The sequence below is a fragment of the Aegilops tauschii genome, chromosome 3, assembly GCF_002575655.3.
Source record: "Aegilops tauschii subsp. strangulata cultivar AL8/78 chromosome 3, Aet v6.0, whole genome shotgun sequence".
In the NCBI taxonomy this organism is placed as follows: domain Eukaryota; kingdom Viridiplantae; phylum Streptophyta; class Magnoliopsida; order Poales; family Poaceae; genus Aegilops; species Aegilops tauschii.
In genome coordinates, this window is record NC_053037.3 from 171,679,825 (window position 1) to 171,689,415 (window position 9,591).

General features: G+C 44.6%; 2 protein-coding genes across 2 annotated transcripts; both read left to right on the forward strand.

Moving 5' to 3' along the window:
- Positions 1–701: 701 nt before the first annotated feature.
- On the forward strand, positions 702–1,480 carry LOC141042808 (uncharacterized). The gene is made up of 2 exons (XM_073511705.1): positions 702–1,271; positions 1,388–1,480. The coding sequence occupies exons 1-2, from the start codon at positions 702–704 to the stop codon at positions 1,478–1,480; spliced, it is 663 nt and encodes a 220-aa protein (XP_073367806.1).
- A 2,389-nt stretch (positions 1,481–3,869) lies between these two features.
- LOC141042809 (uncharacterized) lies at positions 3,870–4,632 on the forward strand. Its single transcript, XM_073511706.1, has 2 exons — positions 3,870–4,436; positions 4,531–4,632. Exons 1-2 carry the CDS (start codon positions 3,870–3,872, stop codon positions 4,630–4,632), a joined length of 669 nt encoding a protein of 222 aa, XP_073367807.1.
- Positions 4,633–9,591: the final 4,959 nt, after the last annotated feature.

Genomic DNA, 9,591 nt, shown 5'->3' on the forward strand with positions numbered 1-9,591 from the left:
CACGTTTGCATCTGAAATCGAGTCACGGTTCGTGACTTTGGTATTGCAATTTTTTCAGGCAGTCGTTGACCCAGGGGAGCCACTGTTTTTATGTACGCTGGCTTCAGGCGGGAATATGTATGATAGCCCACGGTTATATGTATATTAGAAGCATGGACGTGCTTTTGTTTTGTCAATGTTTCTGGTGGTACGCAGACATGGTGTGTTGATGTTACTGAGGTTTGTCTTTAACCAAAGTGGAGGCACGCGTGTGGCTTTTGTTCTGGCCGAACCGTGCTTCTATTTTTGTTCACTCCCGGTGTAGTATTTGTACGACAGGGTCATCTCGCTTGCCTCTTCGCATTGTTCTCTCGGTCAAAAGATGTGCTGGTGACCGATGGGATGGCTATTTATTGTTAGTATTTATTGTGCCAGATACCGTGCTAGAGTTAACCTAGAGGCTCCTCGATTACAGCGTGGCAGTCGTGACTTTTGAAGTGCATGGTTTCACGAGCTGCAGAAGCACAATCGTCCATTCACCGTTTCCGGTGCAATTAAATGGGTGCATGGTAACTGAGACGTCTCTCCCCAAGGTTAAGTAGTGGTCTATTCCTGGAGGTTATCGCGTCTTATTCTCTCCAGAGAAGTGCAGGTAGCTCCCTTCATCCTCGCCTCGTACGAGAAGCACAGTCAAACTCCATTGTCGTCTCAGCCTCGGTTCCATGGACGACTTCAGGAACACTACTGAGCGTCTCTTTATAGATGCTGATGGTAATACCAAGCTTGAGGTGTTGTACACCAACGAGCCCTACAAGGTGGAGGAGATTCTTACTCTCTATGAGGAATGGCTGCGTGAGGACAGGTACAAGTTTGTTTGTCTTGATCTGGAGTACACACGAGAGGATTATTTTGATCGTAGTAGAAAAGTCGCCGTTATGCAACTGGCGATGCGCAAGCATGTTCTTGTCTATCACTTGTGCAAGGCCAGGACGGAGTGCGCTGCTCTGAAGGATTTCCTTCGGAACAAAGGTATAATTTTCGCTAGTGTCGACGTCAGGAATGATAGGGATGTTCTCGCAAACAGTTACCTCAAAATCCCAAGAGAGTGTCACATCGACCTTCAAGAGGAGCTCATGATCAAAGGAGGCAATCTAAGGGATTCCATGGCAGATTTGGTAGGAGCCGTCATAAACAAATCTTACTTGAGTATGAAGTCATCTTTTCCACAAGGTCTGCATGACTACTGGGAATGGAAGCCGCTTTCCCTTGAACACCTGAAATATGCGGCAATTGTAAGTGAAAATTTCGTTTTTTATGATTTTCTGTCTTTATAGTTTTGTTTTATTGCAACAATAGTACTTTTTCCCCTTTACGTATATCTTCGTTCTCATCCGCTTTTTTGTTTTAGGATGGGTATGTCAGCTACGAGCTCTACCGCCGAGTTCTGTCTATGAAGGACATGATGCATCCTCGTTGTCTTCCCGACCCCAGACGCCGTTGATGCTTCTGAGCAGAACTCCAACTGAGTAGAATGGTCACGGTGGTCTGAGCAGAATGGACTCCTGGAAGACTTTCATTTCTTTTTTGGTATAATTAATGAGTACTTTTAGTTCAAACCTATGGAGTACCGTCTCATGTTATGTGAATATAATTTCGTATGTTTTTTCATGTTACAAGTTCATTGTTGATGTTTGCGCGAGTTCATGTACATTTAGAGAACCTGTTGAAGTGGCGCATATGTATTGTTTGGGAGAAGCGCGCTTTGTGTTTGGCTTATATTCAGTGCCGTTTGTTTGTGTTTGTATTGTTGTCTTTTACACGTTCGCACAAGAGAGGCACGTCTGCTAACGTACGAGGCAACATTTTAGTTTCCTGTCTTTCTGTGCTTTAGGACCGTGCCTCGAGAATCCGGACATCCGTGTCTGTTCAGGCTTCACTTCCGTGGCTTCTTTCCGTCTATGCATGTACCTCACGTGACACATGCCATGTCTGTAACGTGCTGGTTTCACACGGCAGTTCCTCTTGACACTACACAACCGTGCCTTTGCCACCACTCTTTTGTGCATCCAGGTGGTTTGTTCCCGTGCCTCGAGAACTACGAGAAGCCGCAATTCCGTGCCTGTATACTCTTTAATTCCGTGTCTCCTGTACGTGCATTTGCGTGTCTCAGGCGTCATGCTGGCTGTGACTCTACGTGCCTCTGGTGCCAGACGCCCGTCCGTGAGGGGACGCATATGTATTGTTTGGGAGAAGCGTGTTTTTTGTTTGGCATATATTCACCGCCGTTTGCTTGTGTTTGTATTGTTGTGTTTTACACATTCGCACAAGAGAGGCACGTCTGGTAACGTACGAGGCAACATTTTCAGTTTCCTGTCTTTGTGTTCTTCGGGACCGTGCCTCTAGAAGCCCAGCATCCGTGTCTGTGGAGGCTTCACTTCCGTGGCTTCTTTTCCGCTATTCATGTACCTCGCGTGACACACGTGATGTCTCTATGTGGTGGTGTCACACGACAGTTTCTCTTCAGACTACATAACCGGGCCTCTGCCACCACTCTTTTGTGCGTCCAGGTGGTTTGTACCCGTGCCTCGAGAACGCCAATTCCAAAGCCGTACCTGTGCGCCAAAAGCCGCAATTCCGTGCCTGTATACGCTTCCGTTCTGTGCGTCATGTACTTGCATTCGCTTGTCTCAGGAGACACACTGGCTGTGACTCTACGTGCCTGTGGTGCCAGACGCCCGTCCGTGAGGGGATGCGGTGGCTGTGACTCGTCGTGCCTGTGCTTCTACACACCCGTGCCTCTGGACACTTTAAAACTGTGGCTCTTTCACTTCTCCCGTTGATTCACTGCTTGTATTTGATGTATCTCACGTGATACATGTCACAACTCTATGTGTCTGCGGTGTCACATGGTTGTCCCTCTTGAGAGTTTGCAACCGTGCCTCTCGAATAGAGTCTTCTTACCGATGCCTCTGCCACCTCTCTTTTTTGCATCCAGAGGATTTGTATCCAGAGGATTTGTATCCAGAGGATTTGTACCTGTGCCTAGAGAATGCCAATTCAAAAACCGTGCTTGTGCGTCGGAGAAGCTACAATTGCATGTCTGTACGCAGAGGGTGTGTAGCCGTGGCTTGAGAACGTCGATTGCAAGGCCGTATTTGTGCCTTGCCAAGCCGAAGCACGTGCCTGTAGAGGCTACGTTTCCGTGTCTTCGTTGCCTGCATTCATGTGTTTCCGGCGAGTTGCTACTTGTATCTCTACGTGCCTATGGTGATACCCATGCCTGTGGAATAGACACGTATGTGCGTCGTGTGCCTGCATACCCGTGCCTGTGGGATAGACACGTATGTGCATCTTGTGCCTGCATACCCGGGCCTCACATGAAACCAGCCTTGACTATCGAGGGACAGATGTTGTGAGTCTAGCTAGATGAGGCACGGATGAGTTTTGGCCTTCGGATCTAAGGTGTACGGCTGGCTGTTCGTTTGCTTCATTGGATTGTTCCGTCGGTGGTCTTTTTTCAAAGGAGGAATTGATGACCGATGTGCCGGCTGTTTGATGTGACTATTCAGTGTGTCAGTTACCGTAAAATAAAGTTGGAGGCTCCTCCATTTCTCCACGGCATCAAATATTTGTGCACAGCCATGACTTTACGAAGTGCATGGTTTCATGAGCTTCGGAAGCACAAACGTCTATTCGCTGTTCCTAGTTCACATGTTAATGTGCATTGAAACTCAAACGTCCCTCGCCAAGGTTAAATACTGGCCGTGTTTGTGAGGTCTTCACGTCGTATTGTAGCCACAGAACATCAGTCAGTTCCCACCCTCCTCACCACTCCCCAACCTTGTCGCAGGGTCTTAGGAATCTCCATTGGCACCTTGCTGCTCGCTGCCATGGACGACTTTTTGAACACCACCGAGTACCATCCTATAGTTGCCGATGGTAACACGAAGCTCGACGTGTGGTACACCAACGAGCCTGGCAAGGTGGAGGAGATCATTGCCTTGTACGAGGACTGGTTGCGTGAGGAGAAGCACAAGTTTGTTGGTCTCGGCATGGAGTTCACGCGAAAGGATTGTTACGGGCGTAGAAAAGTCGCCGTCATGCAACTGGCTATGCGGAATCATGTTTTGGTCTATCACTTCCCCAGGGCCAGGACGGAGTGCCCTGCCCTAAAGGATTTCCTTGAGAATAGAGGTATAACTTTCTCTAGTGTGGGCGTCAGGAATATTAGAGATGCTCTTTTTCAAGATTTCATCAGAATTCCAGAAGGGTACCACATCGACATCCAAGAGAAGTTTATGATCAAAGGCGGCGAAGAAAGGGACTCCATGGAGGACTTAGCAGGAGCCATCATTGACGAATCTTATTCGAAGCTGGAGTCATCTTTTCCAGAACTTCTTCGTCACTACTGGGATTGGAAGCCACTTACCTTTGATCACCTGAAATATGGAGCTACTGTAAGTGAAGATTTCATTTTCGTTAGTTTCTGCCTTTGTTGGTAGAACAGTACTTTTTTTTGTATATTCATGTTTTCATTTGCTTTTCCTTTAGGAAGGGTATGTGAGCTATGAGCTATACCGCCGGTTTCTGTCGATGAGGGACATCCTGCATCGTCGCTGTCTTCCTGATCTCAGATGGCGAGGACGTTTCTGAGGAGTAGTCCAGATGGAAGTGCTGGCAAGATGGATTGTGTGATGAATTGGTTATTTGATAGTTATTGTATGGGGTAATATTACATAGACTGATGAATTTGTAATTGTGGTGGTTTTATTTTGAACCAGATGGAGTTGACTAGTTTGGAAATTTAAGTTTATTTTCATTCCATTATGTTTTTCTTGATTGGGTGCCTTCAAGAATATTTTCCTCTATGATTTTTTGCTACGAGTTGGTATAAGATGAGATGTATGAAGGGGAGCACTCAGATGTGCACTTTCGTGATTCTAGGCAGCGCACAGTCGTCTGTTCAGGGAGGCATTGTTTTTGTTTTAGGCAAGGCACGCTCTGGTCTTATTAGTTTGCTAGCTGCTTCAGTTCTTCTCTCAATATCGTTACACTGACAGGTAGGGGCTTTACTTTTGCTTTGTGTTTGTACTGTGTTTGGCACGGTTGTTTTTATATTGAATATACGGTTGTGGTTGTGTGTTTGAAATGTTTTTATGCAGAGCTTGAGTGTGTTTAAGATTCTTTAGATTTTCTCACTGTTCTGTCTGTTTCAATATATGTTGTTTGTTTCAATATATGTTGTCTGTTTTAGGGACGGTAATCCAGTGTGATACTTGCTGTGGGAGTATTGTGTTATAGACGGTTGCGTTTCTGTGTTTCAATTATTGTGGTGGTACTTTGATTTTGAAAGGCATGGCCGTGAAGGCATTGGATGCATTGTCATATGTTTGGTAGAGGCGTTATCCTTCCTTTGGATATTAAATTCAGAGAGGCACTACGTTATGTTAGTATGAGTCACTGTCATGGTTGTATGTTCTGTAATATTTCTAGTTAGTCTGCTCGTGAAGTCACGTCTGTCTAGTTAGTGGAGGCATGTGCTATGTTATGTTGAGTCAGAGTTCTGTCTGTTGTTTGCAAATGCTTTCTCTTACACGTTCGCTCGGAGAGGCATGTCTACGACGTTACTCAAAGGCACGGTCGTGCCTTTCTTTCGAAACGTTTGCTTTCACTTATTTGCTGAGAGAGACTCGTCGTTGAAACTTGTGAGGTCATGGACCTTTTATAGTTGAAGTCACGGTCGTTCTTCTGTTTTGGTATTTTTCAGTTTAGTCGTCTATGACAGAGGATGGTTCTTCTTTTTTTAACTTGAGCCACGGTCATGCTTCCATGACTCATTGGCTTGGAGAGGGACCGGTGTTAAGCTATCGAGAGGGGGCGGTCCTGTGTTAACTGGTGGCGCACTTGTGTGTGTCAGCTTAGTTGTCCGTGGTAAGAGATGCACGTTCTACGTGGACAAGAGGCACGACAGTGCCTCTATGATCCGCATTACTGGAGGTGAGTCATTTAGCAACATTACTGGAGGTGAGTCATTTAGCTCCTTCGTCAGATGCTTACGTATCGATAGTGTTTTTCCTCTGTGTTGCAGTTGTTTCTTTTATTATGTCTACTCAAAGTGAGTGGTGTTCTAGTGCAAGGAAGTGATGTCTTGAATATCATGTTTATAACTTTTGGAAAAACTACAGCTGTGTTTAATGGGATCCATAGGAGATATCTTGGACCGACACAAAAATAGCTGAAACATTGTTGTGATTATAGGAGTCGATATGGCTGAAATAATGTTCGCATGGCTCCAGCTAAATTAAGGCACATTTAAGCAGTAGTCATCTTTTTCCAACTCTTCTTCTTTTGCGCCGGATATTGTGCTTGTCGAGGACGATGCTCAGTGCCTCAAATACATGGCCTGTGTTGTAGTTGGATGTTATCATTTTGTAAGTTAGTTGTTCCCTCATTGGTTTCACATGGATCTGCAAACACATAACCGTGCAAACTGATAAAATTTATTGTAAAACATATTGTTCAGCTGGCTTGGATGAACGTATGTTGATTTGTTGTCAATGAGACTGAACTTACTTTGTTGATTAAAAAATGAATTGTTATTCAAATTAATGAGTGGCATCAAATGCATGGTGTAAATAGCACTGTCATCCCTGAAAATTGAGAGCAATAATGTTAGTGATTAGAAGGTGAACAGTAGATATGGGATGTGTAGTGGAACAAAAAAATGCATGGTTTAATTGAGGTAGAGCTACAGATAAAAGAAACTCACTCTCTGTCTGAGTTACATACTCTCTGCACAGGTTTGACATGAAACAAGGCCATGGTGTGAGGATGGTTGTTGTAAGCAGAATGGTAAGCTCTCTTGAAGTTTTCGATGACAATGTCCGAGTGCTCCTTTATACCGTCGCAATTGATATAAGGACAAAGAATTTCGAAGCGACGCATTTGAAGATTCATGATGATGAGGTAGATAAAATGTGGTTCTTTTCTCACAGGTATTAAGACCTAAAATAATTAACAGGGAATAATATCATGGTAATAAGAAAAACTGGTAGAATCGAAGACGAACACTGGGCAGATAGAGTGAGTAGGGTGAACTCACGATGTTACATTTGTTGGGCAGTCTGTACCCAATAGTCTTTTCCACAATGTGTTCCTTGAGTAGTTCAATGCTTGCTCCTAGAACTTGAAATTTATCCTGCAGAAAATTGAAGCTGTGTCACTCAGCGTGGTAGTAGTAGTAAATGTGGTTTGTTATTATTATTTATGAGATGCAAGAACTTACAGAAGCGTCCATGTACATTATATGCTTGTGCACAAGTGTTGGCTGTCCGTAGAATTGTTCTTTCATCAGCAACGTTGAGTAAGTGTCGACCACGAATGAGTTGATATATCCGTACACCTTCATTGACAAACCTAAAGTTCGATGATCGGCCCAACATTGATCGACGAAGAATATCCTCTTGCTGTCAAAAAAACAAATGAATTTTAAATCGTAAGAATAGTAGTATTCAATTACAATAGTAGAAGAATCGAGCCGAAACACTTGAATATGATAGCTTCAGGCAGAATAAATTGCATTAGTAAACGAAGGGACCAAAACTTTACTATAACAGGAACAACGAATTCATTACCTATCATTTTGCTTGACACCTGGTGTATTGTCGACGATTGTTTCATACACTTCTTTCTCCTCGTTTGTGGAGTCCCTTATTTCCAAAAGTTGGCAGTGATCTTGATGGTCATTCCCTTGGTAAGTGAATCGAGTCTGTTCTAGCTCAGAATGATGTTGATGAGGCTGGAAGACATGACCACCAGAGTTCAATTGACCATTACTAAGTTGCAGACGACCCTCATTATAATTGATGTTTCTTTGGAACATTAGGCGTTGTGGTTGGTGCTGCATGTGTAGTTCTAATGTTCTGACAGTTGGATCACCGGTTGAGCTTGATGGAATATCTGTTGGAAGATGCTGGAGAGGATGGCCGGAATACTGCATGCTGTTGAACTGTTGTTGCAAGGCACTGTAACTTTGCCCATTAGACTCGCCTCTGTGTGGTTGCTGATTGTTCTGCTCTTGAGGTTGGCGTTGTTGGCACCGTGTAGTGCTGTTATTCTAAGCATCATTGTGTTGGGGGTAGTGGGCATCACGGACAGTGGTTTGTTGCTGGTACTGCTTGTGACTTTGGTTGTTCATCGCATATGGTGAGCGCTAGCTGTTGTTTGAACCGCCGTTATTCTGAGCACCAGGATGTCGGTAGAAGTGGTTTTCGATACTAGGAGCTGGTTGGTTGTAGTGTTGGGACAAGGGAGTTGCTGGTAAACTTTGGGACAAGACAGTTTGAGTTAAACATGTAGAGTATGACGTATCAAAGGCCTGTGTGAGGTGGCTACCGCCTGACATTGATCCTGATCTGCTGGGTATAGGTGGCTCTGGATAGTTAGAAAGGGAAGATCTAGCTGACGAGCTTGAAATCTTGGCCAAGTGTGAGACAGTATCAGGTTGGCATTGTTGTGATGCTACTTGGTTATGAAAGGGTTGTTTCTTTTTTTGTTCAGTGACTCTGTCAAGTTGTTCATAGATAGATGGGTCAGACCATATTTGATCATCATCAATGAATCCACAATCAAGGAGGCCTCTGCGGTTGTCAGCATGTAGAGATTGGTTGTTTGCAGTTTCTGTTGAATTATGTGGAGGCTCCAGTATCCTAACTCTTTTCATAGGAGGTGCTGTACTCTTGTTACCTGGATCTTCTAACTGCTGTAAGGACCTCTTGTGAGCTACCATTTGTGGTTCCGGTTCTGGCGGATGTGCGCTTGTGGTAATAGGGACGCTGTCTGTGGGATCAATAGGTGGTTGCTTCGTACATTGTTCATGTTCTTTTGCAATGTTATTGTCTTCTGCATCGACAGATGCTGCAGCAACCAGTGGAGCATCACTAGTGGATGGAATTGCTTTTCCCGTGTCCAGTACTGAGCCAGAACCGTTGGCAGAATCACTGGGGACTTCTACTGTAGGAGCAAGGGAGGAAGTAGCTCTTGTGCGTTCTGTTTCAGCAATGTTCTTCTCGTCACTCAAAGTTGAAACAAGACGGACCTTATCTTCCGGCAACGAAGAAGAACGTTGTCCAGTGACATTGTTTGATTTTTGTGCAGGTTGGGATACAGTGAGGCTCTTTGTGTTGATTGAAGAGTTGTTGTGAGTGCTGTCAGAACCGCTGGACTGCGCAGTAGTTGGTGACGTTTTCCCAATGTGATAAACAGGTGCTCCAAGTGTATCTATTGAGATTGGATCAGTCAGTAATTGTTTGTCAACCGCAGAGTGCGAGGATGATGTTTCTGTTGCAGTAGGTTTTGCTGTTTCCTCCAAGAGTTTTTCCAGTGGGCTTGTCAGAGAGTTGTGGTCTGCAGATCCTCCAGCAGAATTTTGGGTTTCAATCAGTACAAAACACTTAGACGAATTTTCACCTGTCATTATAATTGCCCCGCTCTCCAGCATCTCAGATGTTGACACGAAGGGCATATGAACCGGCAAGCCATCAAGGCAGTTGTGCAGATGGTTATGCACTTTGTCCAGATGAATCTTGGCTTGTTCATCAATGTTCTCTTTGT

Excerpts from the sequence above, each read along its gene's own strand:
- LOC141042808 (XM_073511705.1), top strand. The coding sequence starts at position 702 with ATGGACGACTTCAGGAACACTACTGAGCGTCTCTTTATAGATGCTGAT. Across the intron at positions 1,272-1,387 it reads ACCTGAAATATGCGGCAATT|GATGGGTATGTCAGCTACGA; the intron begins GTAAGTGAAAAT and ends TTTTTGTTTTAG.
- LOC141042809 (XM_073511706.1), top strand. The coding sequence starts at position 3,870 with ATGGACGACTTTTTGAACACCACCGAGTACCATCCTATAGTTGCCGAT. Across the intron at positions 4,437-4,530 it reads ACCTGAAATATGGAGCTACT|GAAGGGTATGTGAGCTATGA; the intron begins GTAAGTGAAGAT and ends CTTTTCCTTTAG.